The sequence below is a fragment of the Acinonyx jubatus genome, chromosome B4 (genome assembly GCF_027475565.1).
Source record: "Acinonyx jubatus isolate Ajub_Pintada_27869175 chromosome B4, VMU_Ajub_asm_v1.0, whole genome shotgun sequence".
In the NCBI taxonomy this organism is placed as follows: Eukaryota; Metazoa; Chordata; class Mammalia; order Carnivora; family Felidae; genus Acinonyx; species Acinonyx jubatus.
Window position 1 is genome coordinate 129,607,236 of NC_069387.1, and position 23,692 is coordinate 129,630,927.

At 60.5% G+C, this 23,692-nt stretch overlaps 1 protein-coding gene across 4 annotated transcripts; it reads right to left on the bottom strand.

The window, feature by feature from the left end:
- Nucleotides 1-23,692, bottom strand: KCNJ4 (potassium inwardly rectifying channel subfamily J member 4). Of its 4 annotated transcripts, none has more exons than XM_053226789.1 (2): nucleotides 23,364-23,692; nucleotides 1-2,208 (listed from the first exon to the last, which is right to left on the bottom strand). In XM_053226789.1, exon 2 carries the CDS (start codon nucleotides 2,167-2,169, stop codon nucleotides 793-795), a length of 1,377 nt encoding a protein of 458 aa, XP_053082764.1. In that variant the 5' UTR covers nucleotides 2,170-2,208; nucleotides 23,364-23,692; the 3' UTR covers nucleotides 1-792. The 4 variants fall into 4 exon arrangements, with proteins under 4 accessions (XP_053082764.1, XP_053082767.1, XP_053082765.1 ...); XM_053226792.1 differs by lacking the exon at nucleotides 23,364-23,692 and adding an exon at nucleotides 22,220-22,332; XM_053226790.1 differs by lacking the exon at nucleotides 23,364-23,692 and adding an exon at nucleotides 20,393-20,640.

The following is a 23,692-nucleotide window of genomic DNA, read 5'->3' on the forward strand; positions in this document are numbered from 1 at the left end:
TAGTGGACCATATACTTTATTAAAAATATATAGTTACAAACTCCATTGTCAATCTGGGCCGGACCCCGGGGACCTGGAGGGACCATGGGGGTGGGGGTGGGGACGGTCCTCATCCTGCCCCTTGGGGTCCCACCTCTGCGCCCAAACCCAACACCACCCAGGGGCCAAGATGGCTGGCTTTGGGGACCAGCCAGCTAGCGGGGCAGGGGGAAGGGGCTAGGCTTGACGGGCAGGGAGGGGTGGGAGAGGGGTTCACCGAGAGGGACCGCACCTCCTTGTCCTGCAGGTACAAATGGCAGAAGGTGGATTCGGCGCCTCCAACTCTGCATTTATAGGTATTTACAAAAGAAAGGCAAGAACAACAGGTCACAGTCATGCAAAAGAAACGCACCCCCGCCCTCCCTCCCCCCTGCACTAACCCCTGCCCACCCCAGAACCCCATGATGCCCACCCCCCAGCAGTCCAGCCGCCCTCCCCAAGGTTCTGAGAGCAAAGGGGGCACGTCCTTGAAGTGTCAGTGGGAAAAGGGTGGTGGGTCTGGGGTCCCCGAGACGCCAGCGGGTCGGCTGACAGGGCAGAGGGTGTCCTGGGCCCTTCCCAGGCCTGGGCTCTGGAGTCAATAGGGAGGGGTCCCCCAGTCTTTGAAGCCCCCGCCTCCCTCCAGAAGGTCCACGGAGCCAGGGTCGGCTCTGTCCTGAGCGTGGAGGGGCGTGTCCTGGCGTCCCACCCCTCCCCCCCCGGGGGGGCGGGGCAGAGGCTCCTGTGGGAAGTGACGAGGGCGGGGCCTGGAGGTCAGATGGCGGACTCCCTGCGGTAGGAGATGTTGTCCAGCGGGAGGGTGGCTTGCATGCGTTCCAGATCCAGGTGGCTGCCAAACTCCAGCATTCGGATGATGCCCGCCTCCTCCTTGGAGCCCGCCTCCAGGCCCAGGCCTGCGGCCACGGCCGCGGCGGCCGCGGCCTCCTCCTCCATCACCTCCTCCTCCTGGCTCATGAGGGCCAGCTCGTTCTCGTAGCAGAAGGCACTGGGCGGGGGCGGCGGGGCAGGCAGCACGGTGATCTTGCTCTCCTGCAGCTCCCGGGCCGAGCAGCAGGGCGTGCCGGCCACCTCGTAGGTCTTGTGGAAGCGCGAGTAGTCCACCTTGTAGTGGCTCTTCTCCTCGAAGACCACGGGCTCGAAGCGGTGGCCCCACAGGATCTCGCTGGCCAGGTAGGAGCTGCGGGCCTGGGTGGTCATGGCGGTGGCCTCCACCATGCCCTCGAGGATGACCACGATCTCAAAGTCCTCCGACTCCAGCTCCTCCTTGCCCATGCCGTAGAGCGGGCTGTCCTCGTCGATCTCGTGGACGATGATGATGGGCGACACCAGGAAGATGCGGTCCAGGCCGATGTCGTAGCCCACGTTGAGGTCCCGCTGGTCCAGCGGCAGGTACTCGCCCTCCTGGGTCATGTAGGGCTTGATGAGCTGGGCCCGCACGTGGGCCTCCACGATGTGGCTCTTGCGCAGGTTGCCCACGCGCCACATCAGGCACAGCTTGCCGTCGCGCACCGAGATGACCGCGTGGTGGCTGAACAGCAGCGTCTGCGCCCGCTTCTTGGGCCGGGCCATCTTGGCCATGATGGTGCCGATCATGAAGGAGTCGATGACGCAGCCCACGATGGACTGGACCACCACGGCGATGACCGCCAGCGGGCACTCCTCCGTCACGCACCGGAACCCGTAGCCGATGGTCGTCTGCGTCTCCACCGAGAACAGGAAGGCGCCCAGGAAGCCGTTCACGTGCATGATGCAGGGCTTGGGGGCCACCGGGGCCGCCGCGCCACCGCCCGGCGGGGCCCCCCCCGCCGCCGCCGCCGCCGCCGCCGCCGCCCCCGCCGCCCCCGCCGACGCCGCCGCCGGGCCGGCCTCCAGGTCGCCGTGGAAGAAGGCGATACACCAGAAGAGGAGGCCGAAGAAGAGCCAGGAGACGAGGAAGGCCGCGGAGAAGATCATGAGCATGTAGCGCCAGCGCGTGTCCACGCACGTGGTGAAGATGTCCGCCATGTAGCGCTGCGACTTGTTGCTCAGGTTGGCGAAGTAGACGTTGCATTGGCCGTTCTTCTTGACGAAGCGGTTGCGGCGTTTCCGCCGGGGCACGTGGGCCTGCCCGTTGCGGCTGTGCCCGTGCATGTCCTGAAGCCGGCGTGGTCACCTGGGAAGACGCAGGGCCTGGGGAGGAGAAGCCCGAGACGCGTGAGACGCTGGTGGCCCGGGACCTCCCCCTCCCCTGTCCCCGCCCCCCCCAGAGATGCTCACAAGGGGAGGGGCCTGGCCCAGGGCCCAGGGCCCAGGCCCCCCTCTCCGTGCGCCGCAGAATGTGGCACATCAGGCTCTTCTGCAGACAGGCAGGGAGTATCGGGACCAGCGCCAGTGCCTCCGGGGACCAGAAGCTGAGGCCACCAGGACAGCCCCTCACGCTGCCCCCTCCAACCCTCCTTGGCCCCCACCCCGGCCGGGGAGCTTCCTCATGCCGTCTGTCCCACGCGCCCTGAGCAGAGGGAGCTGTGAATGCGCTGGCCCGCCCCCCGCTCACCTCCCTGGGTCCAGCCTCTGCCCTCTTGGGTCTCTCTCTGGGGCTGGACATCCTCCCACGCGGTCCAGTACAGCAGCCAAAGGCCACCTGGGGCTTTTGACATTTACTTAAATACAGTTGTAAGTTCAGTTGCCCGCATTTCAAGTGCTCGGCGGCCGCTTGCGGCCACTGGCTGCCATTCGCAGACAGAGTGGACAGAGAACGTTTCTACAAGTCACAGGTGGGGGGAACAGGGCTCAGAGAGGGGACGTGACCCGCCCGAGGCCACACAGCTGATGCGTAAATCCAAACTCAGGTGTGTCTAACCTTCAGTTCCCCGGGTGCCGTCAGCGTCTTGGAGTTCACGGTTGTGGAGACCCAGAGGCAGGGAGGCAGGCACACCCACTGCCTCGCCGTGACACCTCAGATAACTCGTGTCCCATCTCTGAGCCTCGGTCGCCTCACCCGTGAAATGGGTATCCGAACCCTACCTCACAGGACCGAAGGAGATAGTAGGTGCTCAGTTAAAACGGGTCACCCTGCTGTCCTCCTTCCTGCTTCTCCAGAGCGGGAGGAAGCCGGCGAGAGGCAGGAGTCACCTGTCAGCGTCCTCGGCTGTTTTAGTGGAGGCGGACGGCCCTTACCCCACCGGGTGGCAGGCGCACCAGCCGGGCGCACGGAGGGCAGACCCTCCCCTCACCCCTCCCTTCCACGGGGGCCCCGGCAGAGACAGGGTGCTGTGGGGGTGGGGAGGGCAGCCGCTGGCAGGGCTGGGTCTGGGCCCGGGCTCCCGGTAACGTTTTGGCCCAGAATTATATAAGGCTGGAAGTTTCTATTTTCTGTTCTATTCTTCTTCCTGATCTAATTGTGCATCTGTGGCAATGTTTATACACTTCCCCGTTCAGGACAACTCGGTTGCCGCAGCAACCAGTGCGCGCCAACGCTATAATTTAGAGATCAACAGCCTGGTGCCTGCCTGCGCCTCTTCCCGGGAGAAACTCCCTCCCTCGGCCAGGCCTGGGGAGAGTGAGCCCTGCCCCCCACCTCCCCCGCGATCACCCCCCACTCTGGGTTCTTCTTTCCCCACCTCAGAGGCGCTCCCTGGGTCCCACAGTCATGCACTGAAGTCCTTCATCCACCGCATAACACGGGCAAGTTACTTGGTTGCTGTGAGCCTCAGTTTCTTCTTCTGGAAAATGGGACCGGTGAGACCCATCAGTCCAAAGACCTAACAGACAATGTGGGTGTGCAATGCCGGCCCTTAAGAGGTCATAACTTTAGCCGGGAGTCCCGGACCCTCTCTGTCACCTCCCCCGGAGCCCTGACAGCCAGGGCTCCCGGTGGTCAGGGCCAGGAGCGCCTTCTAGTTTTTAGGGAGGTCTTCCTTCACTAAACATCTCCCTCTGCTCTGCCCCCACTGTCTTGAATGCCTCCATTAGCACCACAGAAGGAACCAGAACCAGAAGGAACGGGCGATCACTGATTTCAAGGCCCTCATTTTCTGTCTGAGGCCCAGATTTGCTAAGGGTGCCAGAGTGAGGCGGGGTGGGCCAGCCCTGACCCAGGACTCCTCACTCCCGCTCCAGAGCTCCTGGAAGGTTAAGGTGCCCCTGGAAAGAAGGGCGTCCTCCCCGGAGTACTTGGAGTGCGGTTTGGGGCTAGAGAAGAGGGGGAACCTGCTTGGCCCCAGCATGCCCTGGACCCACCGGCCGCATGCCTCAGGAAGAGGGGCAGAGGGGACAAAGTGTGGTGACCTGGCCTTTGACCGATGACACTAAGGCCCAGACAGGGTGAAGGGCCTACCCAAGGCCAAGCCCAAACCCAGGGTGCTGGGGACCCCTGGCTCTCTGCCCAACGGACTTGTGCTGTAGGAGAAGGCTCTTTATGGGGCTTTCACTCTCTAGGAGGGCCCTGGGGGTGAGGGTGAGGGAGAAGATCTCTGCATGCTCTCGGCTCTCGGTCCTCCCTCACCAGCACTGCCCACTATTCCCCCCCTTTCGTGAGCGGAAGTGGCAGGAATCAGCCCAGCCCCATGCTCCGGGGTCAGCCCCGAGGCTCCGCATGTCCCCACCTGACACTCCCCCACCCCCAACTTCAACCCTCAGCCCCAGCCCATCTCCGCCAGCCTCACACCTCAGCCCGGTGGGGGCTCAGCCTGTCCCCCACCCCTGCGGTGATCCAGACCCTGCGCCCATCACTCTGCTTGCTCCGCTCAGCCACGCTCGGGAATGTCCACTCGGGGCTGTTGGGAAAGCTACCCCCAGACCCGTCCACCCTCCACCACGGAGGAGCCTGCCCCCCTGAAGACGCTCGGTTGGTGAGGGCCCTGTCTGCGGTGACCCGCTCAAAGATGCGAACACTCCTGTCACCGCTAACTCCTCGGCAGGAGTGACAGGCTCACCTGTCAACGTGTGGGCTGCCCCCGCACAACGCCCGACCAAAACGTGCAAAGTACCAGCCTGGCATGGTGCTTTCGGGTGACGACCACCGGGAGACGGCCAGGTTTTCTTTCCCTTGTTTGTCACACAGGGCTTCCTGGCGAAGGCCCAGGGGCCCACGGGGAAAGCGCGAAAGAGAAAGGGCACAGATCGTCGAAGAGGAGCGAGAGGCATCGACAGTTGGGCACCCTCCTCTGAATACACGTTTTATCAGAGCGCACGCCCTGGTTGTGCAGGTGCCTGGATCGTGTCTCCAATTAAACCGTACTTTTCTGGAAGGCAGGGAGCTGGTCTAATTCTCTTGCAACAAGGATGCCACGAAACGAACACACGTGGAAGAACACGGTCTCAACACATTTTCTACGGCGGAGGCTCTGGGAGGCCAGGCCCCTCTCCCTGCCGTGCAGGGTGACCTTGGACAAGTCCTTCCCCTTCCTGGCCAGCTTTGCCTGCTGGTCACTGTCCTTTATTCTGAGTGCATCCTGGGACCCCTTTCATGGTAAACTTTCTTTCTTTGGAAGATGCTGGCTGCCTTTAAAAACTTAATGTCCCAGGGCGCCTGGGGGGGCTCAGTCGGTTGAGCGTCCGATTTCGGCTCAGGTCATGATCTCACAGTTTGTGCGTTCGAGCCCCGCATCGGGCTCTGTGCTTGCAGCTCAGAGCCTGGAGCCTGCTTCTGATTCTGTGTCTCCTTCTCTCTGTGCCCCTGCTCTGCTCACTCTCTCTCTCTCTCTCTCTCAAAAGTAAATTTTTTTTTAATGTTTATTTATTTTTGAAGGAGAGAGAGACAGAGTGTGAGTGGGGGAGGGGCACAGAGAGAGAGAGAGAGAGAGAGAGAGAGAGAGAGAGAGAATCCGAAGCAGGCTCCAGGCTCCGAGCTGTCCGCACAGAGCCCGACATGGGGCTTGAACCCACAAACCATGAGATCATGACCCGAGCCGAAGTCGGACGCTCAACCGACTGAGCCACCCAGGCGCCCCTCAAAAGTAAATATTTTTAAAAATAAATTAAAAAAACAACTTAGCGTCCCTTCTTGGCAAAATGAAGGATTGGCAATGTTGTATCTGTTACCAAAAAAACGTTTTTCCATTCAATTTGATTGTGCTGCAAACATCCAAAATCGGGAGCCCCTAGACCAGACCTCACTGGACAATTAGAGAAACTGAGGCCAAGAGCAGGGCTGTGGCACAGTGAGGCCCAGAGCTGTCGGCTCACTGGAGCTATTGCTAGCCTGCTGATTCCGGAAGAGGGCTGGGCACCCTGCCTGCCAGGGGTCCAGAGGACCCCACGCCCGTCACTCTGTTTTCCCTCTGATTTTATGACACCATATGCCCCCCCTCCTGGCCCACAACTCCCTTTGCAAAAGAAAAGCTGCTAGGGGGCCCTGGGTGGTTCACAGCGGGTTAAGCATCCGGCTCTGGGTGTCGGCTCAGGTCGGGATGGCACAGCTCGTGGGTTCGAGCCCCGTGTTGGACTCTGTGTTGACAGAGTGGAGCCTGCTCCGGATTCTCTCTCTCTCCCTCTCTCTCTGCCCCTTCCTCATCCGCTCCCTCTCTAAATAAATAGATAGACTTTAAAAAGAAAGAAAGAAAAGCTGCTAAAGTGACAGCGGGCCAGGTGGATTCCCGCAACCCCGGCAGGCTACGAGGGCAAATCTCCCTGTGTGCACCCACCCCACTCACGGGAGAGTTACTGAGGGCTGCGGGTACATCTCACCCCACCCTCGAGCCCTCAGCAGCGGCCCCTCCAGAGACCTGAGGCAGGCAGGCTCTCGTAGGGGGCAGACGGCTTAGGGACAGGCTGGCCTGCAGGGCCTTTATGCATCTAATTGTTATTGGATGGGTCAAGAGGGGAGATGAAGTGACTTGCCCGAGGTCCTACTGCTCAGCCCTGGGGCCCAGCTGACACTGTCTCCTTCTTTGTGGCTGCTTCCAGGCAAGGAACCCTCTGGAAGTGTCAGCTCCCTGCCAGGCACTGCCTGGTCTATCTCCCCGAAGCGTCACTGCAACCCTGTGTTTATTTAGCAAGTATTTATTAAGCACCTATCACAGCAACAAGCAGGGTTATTATTTCTCTTCCGAGCTGAAGAATCACAGGCTGGGGGTGGGGGGAGTGGGGACGAGGACCGGGGTCACAGCAGAAGTGGCAAAGCTGGGATTCTGACTCAGGTCCGGCTGGTTCCAGGTCCCCGGCTCACCCCGGTCCCCAGTCTGGCTTCCGGCTCCCCTCACTTTCCACAACACCCTGCGCGACCAACACGGATCCCTTGTGTCTCTTCCCAGCACCCCTCCCCCCAGCCCCCCAGGCCCAGCCCTCCCCCCCCCCCCAGGCCCCAGTCTCTGACTCTTCCCTGGCTGTCCCACCAGCCGCAGCCCTGCTTTCTCAGAGCCCCTTGGCCCTCACCGCCTGTCTGCACCACCCGGCTCCTTTTCGACTTCAGAAAAATAACGTGTTGGCTAAGCCCTCGCGTTTGGGTGGTAAAACCTGGCTGTCAGTCTCAGCTCTGTCACCTCCCAGCATGTCCCCTTCGGACCTCAGTGTCCTTATCTGCAAAGCGGAGAGGATGCCGATAGTACCTACCTCACCCGGCCCTTTGTTGAGACCAATGTGATATAACTACTGGGAACAGAAACGCCGGCCGGCCTGGAACAGAAACGCCGGGCCGGCAAAATGCGAAGAATATGCAGGTGACAATGGTGGCGGTGCTGCTGACCAAGATGACGGTGATGACGAGACAGGGAGTCGGGAAGCCCAGCTTCAAGCCCTGGCTTCACCACTAAGCTGCTCCGGCCAGGCGCTCCTTCCCTCCACCTGCAGAACGGGGGACCATGTTTGCTCCCTGGCAGGAGAGTGGGAGAGAAACAAGGCGCCCAGCACAGAGTCCGAAATAAGGCGGGGGATCTGGTGGGTGCTCCCGAGTCTCTTCAGCCCCGTTCATCCCTGAACCCCTCTGCGGTTTGGACAGGGAGGCTGACTCTTTTCTTCTACCAGAGGGAGCAGACACAGGGCATCAGAGACGAGGCGGGGCCGAGGGGTTCCTGACTCAAGTGCACCCAGGACGGGTTCTAGAGGGTGGGAGGATTTCCCTGGGGGCCGTGGAAGGAATGAACGCCCTTGTCCCCCTTTCCCAGCCCCGCGAGGAGCACGGGGTCTGCCCCTTCTCCCTCTCTGACTGAGGCTTCTCCGGCCTGGCCGGCCTGGTTGGGGGGGAGGGTTCATTCAGCTCTGACCTGCTGCTGCTCAGGCCCCAGGAGGTCTGGCCACGTCCTCGTCTTGAGTCTCAAGAGCCCTCATCGTCCCCCTGCCATGGCTTCAGCTCTGGACTCTCTGCACCAATTTCCGCCTGCGTGACCTTGGGCAAATTACTTAGCCTCTCTGGTCCCTGCCCTCCGCATCCCTGGGTAGGGCTAACAATAGTCCTTACCTCATAAAACTGTAATGAGGAACAAATGGGATCGTGCCCTTCACGTGCCCCGCGCGGAGTAAATGATTGCTAAGTGGGTACAAATCACTCCCCGGGGCTGCCCAGTCCTTCCCTTGACCTCCTCCCCTGCATTTCAGCCGCAGCTCCCCAGAGCCCGCCCTGCACCCATCACACGGCCCCGCCCGGTTCGTTTTCGACACCAGCACAGGGAGGAGCTGAGTGAGGGCCGTGGCCTCAGACTCTCCCCAGGCTGACCCGGAAGTGGGACGGGTCCCGCCTCGCTCCAGCAGACTCCTTGACCTCTCTCTGGGCCTTGGTGTCCTCATTGGCAAAGGAGCGTGGTGATGCCTACCTTGCAGGGGGGTCGTGAGGGCCGGATGGAGGCTGCCAACGGTCACAGACGTGCAGGCCCCACAGGGGGTGCCCAGCGAACGCCGCTCCTCCCTCGCACCTTCTATACCCCGAAATCCCACTGCACACGCACCCCCTCCCCCACTGGCCAACGGCGTGACATTGCAAAATCCACGCGGAGCATTTAGCACGCGCTTCCTCTGGGCCGGCGCTGTTCTGAGTGCTTTATGCTGATCAATTCCTGCCATCCTCACCATGACCTCAGAGGAAGTTACCATTATTATCCCTACTTGAGAAGAGAACTAAGGCAGAGAGAGGTCCGGCAACTCGTCCAAGGTCACACAGCTCACTAGCGGTAGAGCCAGGTTTTGGATCCAGGCAGTGGGCGCCAGAGCACGTTCATTAGGCACCCTAGGCTCCCGCCCCAAAGGAACACTGTCACATTATTTCTTCCAGTTGGTAAACATTTATCAAGTCTGACTCTGTGAAGTCAGCCCTTTGGGGAAAGGAGAAGCTGGGTCATAGGGCGAGTTGGAGCCAGGACCTGGTCCCTGATTTTAGAGCCAGACACACGGGAGACGCTGGGCTCCCTGAGGGGCTCAGAGCGGCGTGACGTGAACTGGTTCATTCCTCCAGTTCTGCACCTCAACTCCCAGCTCCCCGTCCCGGCCACTCAGCCAACAGGTGAGCAGGCTTAGAAAGCAACTTCCCCGGCGGGGCGCCCGAGTGGCTCAGTCAGTCGAGCGTGCGACTCTTCATTTTGGCTCAGGTCATGATCTCATGGTTCGCGAGTTCCAGCCCTGCGTCAGGCTCTGCACTGGCAGCACGGAGCCTGCTTGGGGGTCTCTCTTTTTCCCGCTCTCTCTGCCTCTCCCTCTCTCTCTCTCAAAATAAATAAATAAACACTTAAAAAGAAGAGGAAGAAGAAGAAGAAGAAAGAGAGAGAGAAAGAAAGAAAAGCAAGAGAGAAAGAAAGAAAAGAAAGAAAGAAAGAAGAAGGAAGAAAGAAAGAAAAGAAAGAGAGGAAGAAGAAAGAGAGAAAGAAAGAAAGAAAGAAAGAAAGAAGAAAAGAAAGCAAGAAAGAAGAAAGCAAAAAAGAAAGAAAGCAAGCAAGAAAGAAAATTAGTTTCCTAGAATGTCCAGAGAGGCCTCCTACCTTCTGGTCATGGTCACATAGCAGGAGCTGGTGGCTGGAGGACCCAAGGGTCACTGCTCCCACCTGCAGACGTGCCCTTTACTGCACCACCAGCGCCCGGCCCCTGCCCTGCCGGAATGCTCCCCACCCCTGCAGGAGCCCCCTCTATTGGCCAGACAGTCCCACCAAAGGGACTGGCCCCAAACACCTGTGCCCTCCTTCTATACAGGGATTAGAAGGCGAGAGCAGATCCCTGAAGGCTTCTTGTTTCTAGAACATCCTCAGCTCTCTCATTGGTGGTGGGATTCGACCCCCCACGGCCTTACTGGGGCCTCTAGGGGCCTGGTCTGCTGCTTATTCCTCCTCCAAAGTTGCTGAGTTACTATTTATTGCACCCTTGCTGCGGGTCAGACCCAGGCCGTGGACCCACCCAGCCTTCTGGATCAGCTGCGGAGAGATGTCATACACATAACAGCATCTGCATAGACGGGGGGTCAGAAATTGTGGCAAGCTGCCTGAAGGAGAAGTTTGGCAGGACATGAGAGAGGACAGGGGCCTCTGGTTGGCTGGGGGTCCCTGGGGGCCTCTTTGAGAAAGTGACATTGAAACTGAAACCTGAGGAGTGACTGGGGAGTCCAGCCGGTGAGGAGAATCGTGTGTCTGTGTGAAAGGTGGTGTGTAGAACATTCCAGAAAAGAGTTTGGTGAGTCGAGAATCTGCAGCAGGCCGGGTAATGGGAGTGAAGTGAGCAAGACGAGGGGGAGAGAACTTGCCCAGGATGAGGCCCCAGAGGTGGGGGGAAGAATCATGGGGTTCATCCTCATGGCCACAGGATACAGGTGGGCAGGTGGTTGGGGTTTGCCTGGTTTGACCGTTTAAATTTCCATGCAGGGCCTGGTGGCAGGTTGCACGGGGCGATTGGGAAGAGGGGTGCTGGGAGCAGGTAACGAGACGCTGAAAGAGGACCAGATTTAAGGAGTGACTGTTTCCAGCGTGCGGTGGCTGTGGGGGTCCAGGTAGAGAAATCCACAGCATGTCAGACCCCGAGGTCCGGGCTCAGACGTTAGGTGCTAACCGCCCGGGGCGGTGTTTTAAGTTGTGCAAACCGGATGCAGCCGCCTGGGGCAAGAATGCCGGGAAGAAGAGGGAAGGGCCCCGGGGCCGCTGGGCATCTCCTGCCCACGAAAGAGGACCCGGACCCAGCACGGCAGAAGACCAGAGGAGCAGAAGGACAGCGGGGTCCCCAAAGCCAGAAGAGGGGTTTTAGCAGGGCCGCCCAGTTGGCCCTGACCAGCCCAGACCACAAGGCCAGCGGCCCCATGGCCCTTCTCCACTTGGATGCTGTCCCTCCCTTGGCCACAAGGGGTGAAGTGAGGACATGGGCAACAGGAGAAGGCAAGGTGTGGGGACAGCGGCTGTGGTGGGCCAGGGGGCAGGAGCAGAGGGCAGGCTAGGAGACCACCACCCCAACCTTGGTTTCTCAGCAAACCAGACTCCAGGAGCTGGGGCTGACAGCGGGGGGAGGAGGTCCCCTGAAGCTATGGGGCATGGGGGCTGTTGTCCCTCGCTCACACCGGCACAGGATTCTCTGGATTCTCCGATGGGCCCACAGGCCACACCTAAGAAGAGGTGTCGGGAAGAAGGGAGGGTCAGGGAAGGGGAGTCTGAGCCAAGTTCCAGGCTTGCTTCCTGTCTTGCTCTGCGTGGCCCTGGGTGGCTTCGGAAGAGGCACGGGACAGACTGGCTGAGGCACTTGGGGGCACCCCTGGGACCTCAGCCCGCAGACAGTCACGCGCATGGGGCGCCAGGTGCCCTGTATGCCCAGCCTGGCCTGGAAGAAGCCAATGCCCACCCATGAACGGCACATCGCACAGCCGGGAGGGGGGGCGGCGGGGAAAGGAGGAGGGAGCCTGGGAAGGAGCGATGTGGGTCTTCAAGATGTGTTTTTAAGAAAAAAAAAAAAAAAAGGCAGCAGCGACGAACGTTGAGCGTAGTATCTACCATTTGTGTAAAAAAGGAGAGAAAGAAATTTATAGACACACATATTTGCTTGTCTCGGCTTGTCTGTGGATGGAGACCCAGGAAACTGGTGACACTGGCTGTCTCCGGGGAGGGGAAGCAGGTGGCTGGGGATGGGGTGGGAGGAAGAATTCTCACTGTATTCCTGTTTATGTCTTGTTAATTTTAGAACCATATGAATGTATTACCTACAGAAAAAAAGACACATAGAAAGTTTTAAAATTAGTGCACACATATGTGTATTTTTCTGAGAAGGCTTATAGCGTTCATAAGGTCCCCAAAAGGGCCTGGGATCCCAGAAAGCCTGAGACTCCTTAACTTCTGTGCTGTGTGGCCTTGGGGAAATGCCTTAACTTCTCTGAGTCACGTCCGTAAAATGGGGAGGAATGACGCCCACCTCCTAGGCATGCTGCGAAGATGAACAGTAGTGGTGGACAGGAAGAGTTTATAAACCGTAAGGCGCAGAAGCCCTTCTCGAAGGGGGTGACTCTACCAGCATCCATGTTCCCCTCCAGGGTTCCCCTCCAGGGCTCGGCAGCTCTGAGGGAGGCCCTGGCTCACCCCTGCATTCCTCCTTGAGTCCTCCGGGCCTGAAGGCCCCTCTCCGGATGGCCCCCTCACTCTCCCTCCTGCCGCCTCTTATATGCACACCTCTTGCGGCTCCCAGGCTCCGCCTTGGCCTAAAATACCACCGCCCCCCCCCCCACCGCCCCCCCCATCCTTGGGAGCAGCGACGGGCAGAGTGACCTCCTGCTCCCCAGCGGCGTCTGCTAGAAAGGGGCACTGCCGACCCAGCGCTGCCGAGACGACCAACGACCCCTCCCCAGCCTTCCCCAGCGCAGTCTGTGACCCCCACCCCCGGCCCAGAGGGTTGCTCAGCTAACACTGGGGCATCACCCTTCAACCCCCCCCAACGCCATCATCGCCATGATGCTAATGATAGTGTAGCGACTAACATCGTTAGCTGTGGGCCAGACCCTGGCCACAACTTTGACCCCCACCCCGGAGGTGGGTGCCGTTACGCTCAACCTCACCTGGGTTTCGGGAGCTTCCCCAAGAAGGTGGACGGCCCCACGCTCTGTCCGTCCAGCCTGCAGCGTCCTCCCTGCTCCACGCCACGTCGTGGCCAGACGACTCCAGGGCCTCCCCCGCTGCGGTCCCACGTTGCCCCTCGGCTTGGAGCCCTCCGGACTTCCCACGACGCGGCCCTGGGCCTCTCCTCTCCACCCCACCCCTGCCCAGCCTTCCTTCCCGTTCCTCGAACGCGGTGAACGTATTCCCCTCCGGTCTTTACTCTGGCCGTTCCTTCGGGCTGAAATGCGCCAAGACGCCACTGCTCACACCTTGCGACGGTACAAGAGCCCCCCTCCCCCCGCCCCCCATGCTCGGCGTCCCGATCCTCACGGCATTTATCCGATCCGGGCCCATCTCATGTACAACCTCCTTAAGTGCAGGGACCTCGAACCTCTGTTCTCTGCCTCACCCCCGACCCCCGGTGCCCGGCACAGAGTGGACCCTTAACAAACCTCTGACGACCGACCGAGAAACAAGCTAATTCCAGCTCGTCCATAATTCCCGCGAAGGATCCAAGCAGGGGATATGACAGAATGTGACCAAGGAGGAGTTATTCCTGTCCCCGTAGTCAGGGAGAACCTCTCAGGCGGAGGTGGTCTCTGAGTGGAGCCAGATGGAGACCTTCTGTGGCACCAGAGGGAGTGCAGGACGTCTGAGGCCTCAGGCCTTCGCCTCACCCTCCCACAGAGCATAGGCTTCTCTGACGTGTCCCCTGGGGGGCCCCTGGGTGTCCCCGATTCACAACAAGGGCTCCAGGCCCAGAAGAGAAGCTCCAAGGACCGGAGGAGGAGGGCGGGGAGGCTGGGGCAGGCAGACAGGTCTCAGAAGGGCCAAGAGACGGCGGCAGGAACACCCAGCCCCTGCTTCTACCCCAACACTCCTGCTCATCCACAGACACGAGTGACTGTCCCTAGCAGGATGCCTAACACACAGGCAGAGCGCTACGTGCTCCCCATTCTGACCGTCCACCCAGCCGGCTCCTGAGGCCAGAGACTCGCAGACTCCATTCATTCGTTCATTCGTTCATTCATTCATTCATTCATTCCTCACCCTAAACGTCCGCTGAGCTGCAGGGACCTCCGCCCTCCTGCCCCGTGTGTCTCCGACTCAGCACAGAGCCCGGCCTCGGACGGTGCTCTCTATAAACCGCTGTGGAAGGAGCGAGCATTTACTGAGCACCTGCCACGTGCTCAGGGAAGAGAAGCGGGTAAGACACACCTCGTGCTTTGCCCAGGTCCCCGGGTAAACAGGTGAGGCCCCGGGGACAAAGGGTCTGCAAGGCCAGAGGGCTTAGAGAGAGGTCCCCAGGAAGATGTGGGGCAAGCAGGAAGTGAGAAGAAAAAGCAGGGCTGGGCCAGGGCTGGGCTGGGCAGAGAGCGGGATGTAGGCCCTGGAGAGGGGGGTGGTTGTGTGTGGGGTGGGGGGGGGGGGGGACTGGACGGCCTGGAGCCAAGCGGGCTGCTGGGCCAGGGAAGGGAGGTCTGAGGACAGAATAGTGACATCCTGGAATTCCTGGCACTTACATTCCTAGGAACTGAGCATCCTGGAGAAAGAGGGATCTGCACACGGAGCGTCTCCCAGCGCTGCCTCCAGGATTTCCATACAGGGCAGTAGCTTTTAAACTTTCGGACCAAGACCCAGAGTAAAAACAAACATACCGTATACTGACCGTGGGCTTTTGGAAGGCACAACCGTGGGGAGAGTTGGTGAAGGTCGCGAGGGAATACTTGGGACGGTCTGTTAGGCCCTTAGGGTCACGGGGCCTCCGCACTGAGGCCCAGACAACAAGGACTCTGGGCTCTGGGTCTAATCCCTTCCCCTGGCCCTGTATGAGAACCTGCTGCTGTCCTCCTAACAGATGTCATTCAGCAGCTGCTTGCACACCTCCCGTGACAGGGAGCTCACCCCCTCCTTAGGCAACCACTAGAGTGTGGGGAGGCTCTGCCGTGCTATTAATGCAGTTGATAATTGTAACCCCCCTCCCATAGCTGGCCGTCCATTCTCCTGTCTCCTGGCCTGTCACCTCAGGGACCCAGGCCAGCTCCAGCACGAGGCCAAGCCTGCTCTCCGCCCCACCTGGTTCCTTCCCCTCCTTGTTGCCCAGCTCTTGCCCAGTGTCGGGGCGCGGGGGGGGGGGGGATGGCTCTGAAACCCAGCCAGAGAGGCTCTTTCCAAGGTCAGGCGGCCTGAGGGTCTGCAGCTGTTCGGCCCGGCGCTGGTACTCAGCCAGCCCTACCCCCACCCGGGCAGGTCTGGAGGGTTCGGCAGAGAGTTCAGGCGCTGACACCCGAGATAACTAGACAGGCAGTATCGGAAGGTGACGGCCAGTGAAGGCGTGGGGCCTGGGGCCTGGAAACCTGCAAGGAGTCGCCACCGACCGGTTCGGGCCACACAGCAGCTCAGGCAACCAGAGGCCGTGTTACACTCAAAGCTCATGGATCTTCCCATCAACAAGCCCACCCCACCCCGTAGGTCAGGGGTAGAGGCTCAGAGAAGTGAATAGGCTGCCCGAGGCCACACAGCCACGCAGGGGTGGAGGTGAACTTCAACCCAGATCTGTCTCCCATCCACAGGCCTCCGCTGGGACCAGGGAGGCCAGAGGAGAGAAGCCTCGGGGGCACGGGATAGCCGGCCACCTCTCCTATAGGGAAGAGGCTGGGGCCCTCTGAGCGAAAGCCAAAGAGGGAGGCAGGTACCAATTAGCAGAACCTTCCAGACCCAGTGGGCTGCCCCAAGAGATGGTGAGCTCCCTAGCAAGAGGCGTTGGGGCGCCTGGGTGGTTTGGTCGGTGAAGCGTCCGACTTCGGCTCGGGTCATGATCTCACGGTTCGTAGGTTCGAGCCCCGCGTGGGGCTCTGTGCTGACAGCTCGGGGCCTGAAACCTGCCTCAGACTCTCTGTCTCCCTCGCTCTCTGCCCCTCCCCCACTCACACTTTGTGTGTGTGTCTCTCTCAAAAATAAATAAACATTGAAGAAATTTTTTTTAACAAGAGGGGTCACGTGCCAGAGTGACTGAGCCCCTCCTGCCCTCCCCCACCTCACCACCCACAGCCAGGTCACCTCCAGTCCTGTGCCTGCCACCTCCCCTATGTGGCCCCATGGAGTTTCCAAATTGCTGGCCCCCATTCCAGGGCAGGGGGCTTGGACTTCTTTTCAGGCCTACAGTGGGAGTTTGGAGTAGAGGGAGAGGTTGGGAGGGGAGGGGCAGGGCGGGGTGGGGGAGAGACTTTGCCGAGGGCGGGGCGGGGTATCCCAGAGGCCAGATGGTAAAACCTGGTACCGATTCTGCTACCAAATCACGGTTGGCCAAACTCCCTCCCCAAGGCCTCAGTCTCCCCATCAGTAAAATGCGATGAGTCCCGCACAGTCATGCACCCTCTCCTCCCTGGCCTAGCGGGTCCCCTCCCATCTCGCTGCCCAGGTGGAGCCGGGCTGTGCTCCGAGAGCAGACGGGGAACAGAAGGGGAAAGCCAAGCACAGCCCCCCATCGCCGCAGGTTGCCTCTGCTTCACGGAGGAGCAAAGGTCCTCGTCCCAGTCAAGGTCACAAGGGGTAAGTGAGTGGCTAAACTGGGATGAAATCAGAGAGCAGGTGTCGTCAGGGGAGTCAGGAGGCAGGGGAGTCACGAGGGGCCCTGGGCAGTTCACTGTGGTCGCTGGGCTCAGCGGCTCCGTGTCCTAGCAGAGTGCTGGAGAAAGAGCAGATACAGGAGACGACGGGGCCACCAGAAGACGTTGGGGAGAATTTTCTCCATCGTCCCAGGCCCAGGGGTAACTCTGCTCGACCGCACTCCCCGTGCCCAGGCCCATCTCCCCTCTGCCCTTCCGGAGGCCCCTGCTGGGCACACCCAGCAGGTCTAGACCGAATCTCCCAGCTGACAGGGTACCGCAAGGCCCTCTCCCTGCACAGCTCCAGCTGGGGTCTGGAACACCAAGGACCGCCCATCTTGGTAGCTTCTCTCTTTGGCCTGGCAATGCCCCGCATGGACGCGTCCCCTCCCCCTGCCCACCGAGACCGGATTTCCTGCTGCTGGCAGGAGAGCTGGTCAACAACTGGCCAGGTAGCCACAGGGAGGAATGCAGGGGGAGAAGAGGGGAGCCCCAGGCTGGAAGAGACGCACACTTCCTCCTGCCGCAGGCCAAACGGAGGGTCCCGGAATGGCCAGAACTGGGAACATTCCGGCAGGATGATGGTATACGGCTGAGTCCACCCCGCCGGACCTTGGGCAAACTCTTGCTTCTAGCTGAGCCTCAGTTTCCTCAACGGAGGGTGACAAGGAGGATTAAGTAAAATCATGAACACAAAAGCCTCGCCTAGAGCCTGGCGCTTGGGGGTCTGTCCCCGTTCCTACAGCAGGACCCCCCAAGAAAACCTCCCTGCAGCCCAGCCAGGAAGCAACAGCACCGCGTCTCGGAGCAGCTGAGCGTCTGGGTGTGCGCCCGAGGGAAGGTGTGAGAGGGGGTGCGAGCGTGCGCTGGGAAGACTGAGGCAGGGGGGACACCAAAGGGAGGCAGCGCCACACCCCTGTACTCCTCTCCCCCATTTGCCTGTGTGCCCTAAGGCAGAACAGTGGTCTAAGAACCGGGCAAAACCCACCAGCTCGAACCTAGTCCCGGCCCCTTTCTATTTCCGTCCTGCCAGCCACTCCCCCTTGCTGGGACCTCAGTTTCCCCTCCGGTAATCAGGACCACCGATGTCCCACGTCTTGCCGGTGTGCCACAGGGAGCAGGGAGTGGGTGGCAGCGGGCAGAAGGGTCCCAGGCCTTTGAGAGTGGGGGGCTGAGACCCAGAGCCAGCTGGAGCATGAGCCCACCCTGCCCCCCCACGCCGCACCCCACCCACCACCCCGTGAGCCCCGTGTGCGCGCCGGCAGGAGCGGGCGCGCGCGCGTGTGTGACTCAGGGTCTATTCATAGCTGAGCTCCACCAGCTGCAGCGTCACAAGCAGAGGGGCCTCAGCCCATATTATTATTTCAATTACCATCTGAATTAAAAGTTTGAGCAGCGATCAGCCCACGTAGCAAGGGGAAGAGGGAGCAGGAGAAAAATAAAGATGAAAAGGAGAAGAAGGGCTGCGCCCGGAGATTCCCCCCACACCGCAAGGAGGGCTGAGTCGCCGAGGAGGCTTAAAGGTTATGCCAACCTCCAGGATCCCTGCCTGCCCCTTCCCGGGGCCCAGGGTCCTCGTGGGGATGGGAGGAGCACTTTGGGATGACAGCCCAGCGGCTGCTACGTTCGTTGGGAAACGGATCATTCGGTCCAGATTCTTGGTCACACGGGTGAGCATACCAAGCTCAGAGAGGGTGAGGAACTAACCTAAGGTCACACAGGGAGCCACACCCAAGGCTAGCTCCAAGAGCCTCCGCGCTTGCCAGGCAGGTCCCACCCACAGTTTCCCCTGACTTCACCGGGGGTCTGACATGGACATCTGCGGGCAGGACCAGGACCGGGGAGGACAGAAGTGGACCCGCTGTCCCTGCTGATTTCTCTTCCTGCTCCCTTCTCCGCGTTCCCGCGTTCTGGAGGCCGACTTCGCTCCCCACGGCCCTAGCCTAGAGCCAGCACTCTCTCTCAGCCCTCTGCCAAACCACTGAGCAGCCTGCACCCCCAATCCCAGACCTAACACCGTCATCGGCCCAAAGGAGCCTCCTGCCTCACCAGCGCAGGGAAAGACCCCTGGCCCAAATCTGACTCTCTGGGCACCTTTGGGCGGGTCACTCTTCGTCTCTGTGCCTCAGTCTTCCCATTTGTAAAGTGAGTCCTCCCTTGGGTGCACGTCTGTAACTATGTCTCCAGAATGGAGCCCCCAGAGGATCCTTGAGGGGGTGTCATGCTGTGGGGGCGACACATCATCTCTTGCCAAGCCCCGGCCCAGGGGAGGGACTTTTTTCCGCTCTTTTCTCAAGGAAGTCCCAGGGACAGCCCCCGAGAATCAGACTGGCCAGGACTCAAATCCAGACTCATTCACTTCCCTGCTGGGTGACCTTGGGCAGATCACATAGACTCTCTGAGCCATGGCTCCCCCATCTGTGACACAGGGACATCAAATCGACATTGCGGGGTTGATGGGAGGATCGCAAGAGAAAGTCTTTGCAAAGAGCTCCCAGCCCAATGCCCGGCGTAACAGCGAGTTTCCTTGCTGGAAAGCGGGCAAGCAACGGCTGTCTGCGTCCCAGCCCCTCCTGGGATAGGAAAGGCTCCTGGGATTTGGGAGGCGGGACTGTCATTCAAACTCACCCATAAAGTAGGACTCACTGGGTCTTGGCAGGTACTCATCTGGTTCTGCTTAAATAGCTCTGGGAATGAGGAGCTCACTACTTCACAAACCATCCAGAGGCTCCCCATCTTTCTCTACCTCCAGCTCTGAGAATCTTCTAGAAGGGGCCATAATCTTCTAGCTTAACTCCAAACCTAGCCTGTCGCTGCCTGAGACGGCTTGAAACTCACTTTAAAATGAACCCAAGGTGGGGTGTCTGGGTGGCTCAGTCGGTTAAGCGCCCGACTGCAGCCCAGGTCATGATCTCGCAGTTCGTGGGTTCGAGCCCCGTGTCAGGCTCTGTGCTAATAGCTTGGAGCCCGGAGCCCGCTTTGGATTCTGGGTCTCCCTCTCTCTCTGCCCTCCCCCTGCTTGCGTGCTCTCTCTCTCCCAAAAATAAATAAACATTAAAAAAATCTTTTTAATGAGCCCAAGGGGCACCTGGGTGGCTCAGTCCATTAAGCGGCCGACTCTTGATTTCAGCTCAGATCACGATCTCACAGTTCGTGGGATTGAGTCCCGTGTCAGGCTCAGCGCTGACAGCTTGGAGCCTGCTTGGGATTTTCTCTCTCTCGTTCTCTCTGCCCCTCCCCCCCCCCAAAATAAATAAACTTTAAAAAAATACATATTTAAAAAAAAAAAAAAAAGCCCAAAAGGGAGCTCTTGAAACAGACCAAATGAAGGCGGGATTAATGCCCAGGGATGGTGGAGATGATGGGAGCCAAGGAGCAGGAAGGGAGAACACAGGAGGCCACAGTGAGAACGGGGCCCTCAAACTCCTGGGTCCTGTCCAGTTTTGCCACAGTGTTCCACGGGGTAGGTATCTTCCTGCCTGCCTATCTGCTTCTAGGCAGGGCTGGGAACTAGGAGCCCCGGGTTCAGGCCCCACCTCTACTTCCTCTACCCCCCAAACCACCACTGTGGCCTCGGGGTGGGGGTCCACTTCCCTCTTTGGGCTTCGGTTTCCGGTTCTTAAAACAAGGACGTCAGCCCAGTGATTTAAGGGCCAAGCCTTCTGTCTGTATTGAGATACTGGTCTACTGCCCCCGTCGCCTCCAGCCCAGCCTGCCGGGAGCCACAGGGTCCCCGAGGGTCTGTGGTTTCAGGGCCAGAGACCCCCCCCTGTCTCTTCCCCTGTCTCTCACCTGTGTGTCTCGTACCTCTTTCACATTTAGCGCCTTTGAGGGCTCTGTCGACCCCGTTTGACAGGTGAAGAGACGCAGGTCTAAGGTCTTGCTAAAAGTCACAGTGAGCCACTGAAAATGCAGAACTCCTCCTCTGTGCCCAGGAGCGCAGCAGGACCCAAGGGCATCTTTTTTCAGGAGAGTCCCCAAGCTCTCGAGTGGCCAACTGTTCTCCACACAGATGTAGACACTGCACAGGGCGGGGGTGGGGGGCGGGGGGACCTGCCCAAGGTCACACACAGCAAGGCGATGACAGAATGTGCTGCACTTAGGCTCCCTGCCTCCCAGGCGCCACCTAGCCAGGGGGACAGCGACGCGGTCTGACCTCCGGCCCTGGCCCTGGGATCTCTCCAAGATGGGAGCCCTCGTCCTGCCTCCAGGCCCTGCTTGCCTGCTCCCCGGAAGCCCCCAACGCCTGGGACCGAGGCAGCAAGAGTGAGCAGGAAGACAGGAATGAAAGTTGAGGCTTGGCCACTTGCCCCCCGGCCCTCTGTCCCTCCCTCTCCTCGTGCAGGGGGAGCGGCGGTGATGTAATGCACTCGGCTTTGGTCCCGGTGCCAATCTCAGAAGAGAGACGACAGATTGCGTGAGCCAAATTTGGCATCCTAGGGGGAGAGGCATGAAAAGTGGAGATGTGGAGGAAGAGGAGCGAGGAGCCTGGGGAGGTGCGGGAGAAGCCCCCTGCCCGGCGGCCCCTAGAGTCGCCTCTCCTTCTGCCCTCGCCTTCTGTCCACCCTAGCCCACCGGACCTCAGGGTCTCCCCCCTACTCACTCTGGGAGACCAGCCCGGTTCTTCTTGCCCGGACCCTCCAGCCCCGGTACTGCCACCCCCCACCCCTCCCCGACACACGGCTCCAGCTCCGTTTCCCACCGCCACGAGTCTCCTGGTTACCATGTTGCTGGTTGTCATGTCGCTTCCATGTCCTCGTGACTCAGTGGTCCCCGCAGAGGGGGCCCCTCCTCCTCACACCCCCCTCGGCACTCGCCCCCGCCTCCCCCAGATCCACATTAAGAACCAACCCGCCCTGCAAGCCTACACTGTTCCTCCTCCCCTTCCTTCTTATCCGAAGCAAAGAAATCTTTCCACGGCCTCTAGAGCGACTTCATCCTGGTTTCTGCAAATGTCTGAGAACCTACTATGCTCCAGGCTTTTGCAAGCTGCTTTCAGAGGCCTGAAATAGTCAGCAAATCGCTCGGCAACCCAGTGGAGTCAGTACCAACGTCCCCATTCTCCGGTTGAAGACACTGAGGCCCAGAGAAGTCGAGCCAGCGGCCCAAGGTCACCCAGCAGATACTCAAGGCCAGCTCTGCCTGTTCCCAGTCACCCCAAAGGCTTTCATGGGGAGAAGAGCTTCCTTTTCCAGGATCCCCAAAGGTTCCTGAGGAATAGCGGCCAAGCCCCAGATGCCCCTCTAACTCCTGGACATTCCCCTCCTTGGTCAATCGTCTCTTGGAGGCCATATACTCCCTCCCCGTTAGCTGTTCACCTTCCTGAAGGTAAAAGGAATCCTCGCTGCCGTCTGCCCAGCACTTTCTTGAGTCTGTGAACAGCCCTCCGCTCATCTGAGCCCTTGGAGGTCAGTGGGGCAGGGAGCTGTGTCCTCATTCCACAGCTCTGGAAGTTGAGGGTCGGGGAGGAGAGTGACTGCCTCAGGGTGCTGGTCCCTCAGCTAGTGAGCTGATTTCCAGGAGCCTGAATGTAGGGTATGTGAAGCCCCCTGCCCAGCGTGGAAAGCCCCCAAAAGAGCCCGCCTCCCTGTGGAAAACGGCCGAATGTTCTAGGCTCACCCCTCCAGGCTCCAACTTGGATATGGGTCAGCTCGACGGCCAGCAGCCCGTGCTCCTGCCATGTTACAACCCAGACCTTATCCCACCACCTCTTCTAGCTTTGGCTCCTCCCATCCCAGGCCAAGGCAGGGCTTGCGTGGCTCGCAGGGCCCCCAGAGTCCTGCCAACAGCTCCCCAAACTGCCGAAGCCCTGGAGGTCACAGGACTGTATGTGGGGAGAAGCGGAACAGACATTTTACACACACACACACACACACACACACACACACAGACACACACACACACGGGTCTGGCTCCTCTCTGGGTCTCGTACGCGTGGCCCTGGGACCTCCGTCCCTCAGTTCCCAGTTCCCCCAAGCCGCTGCTAAGCATCCTACTGGCCTTGAGGGCCTCACCTGCCAGCTTAGCCAGGCTGCCCTGCCTCCGGTGCCTCCATCACACTCCCACCTACCATCTCCCTGTATTCTCTCTCCATCTCACAGCCTAGGCACCCACGGCAGAAGTGTGGTGTTGATGCCCGTGGGGAGGCAGGGAAGTTTCCCTGCTCAGGGGTTCATTCAGACCTCTTTCCTTGGGGCTCTCCTCCAGAGAGGGAAAAGCAGCCCTTGCCTCTCTCCACAGTCTCTACCTCATTTACTGGACTGCACCCTGGGCTCACCTGGCCCAAAGTAGGTGCTCAGAGCATGAGAAGTGGGACGTTGTCGTCTTCTGTCAGATCAGAGGGCCAGGGCCCTTTGCAAACAGGTTGCAGCTGGGGAAGCGGAAAGGGGACCCCCCCCCCCTCCTTTGCCACAAGTCACCTGCCTTGAAGCTCCTCAGAACGGGCTGACAACCGGGGGTGGGTGGAGGCAGGGAAAGGTCGTGGCCGGGGCAGGAGGTCAAGGCCTCTTCCACCCACCTCTCTCGGCCTTTCCGGCCACAACCCAGACCTTCACACTCCCCACCGACCGACCGACCGAGCGACAGAGCTTGCCAGCTCCCGGGGAGTCGCCGGACCGCGCTGAACGCGCGCCTGGAACCCGAGACCCGCGGGGATAAGGGGCTCAGCGGGCGGGGCCCACGGAGCCCAGCCGGGACACACAGACACGCACGCGGCCGGACGGACAGACGGACGACGCCAGCGGTGGGCGTGGGCCCGGCTTACCGCGGGGCGGAGGTTCCGACGAAGGTCCAGGAGGCGGCGAGCGGGCTCTACATCCCCCGGCGCGGTCGGGCGGGCGGCGTCCCGGGCGGGGAGAGGGGAGTCCCGGCGCCCCCTCCCCGCGAACTCGGCGGGCCGGCCCCGCCCCCCTCCCCGGCTGCAGGTGGACGTGTCCGTCGGTCTCCGGGTCTCCGCGCCTCCGGGCCGTCCCGCGCCGCTCCCCGCGGGCCGCCCAACTTTCAGCGCTGCCCCGCGCCGCGCCCCCGGCGCCGCCTGGGCGTCAGCATCGTCGGGCCGGGCCCCGGCTCAGAGCGCGGGGGTCCGGGGGCCCA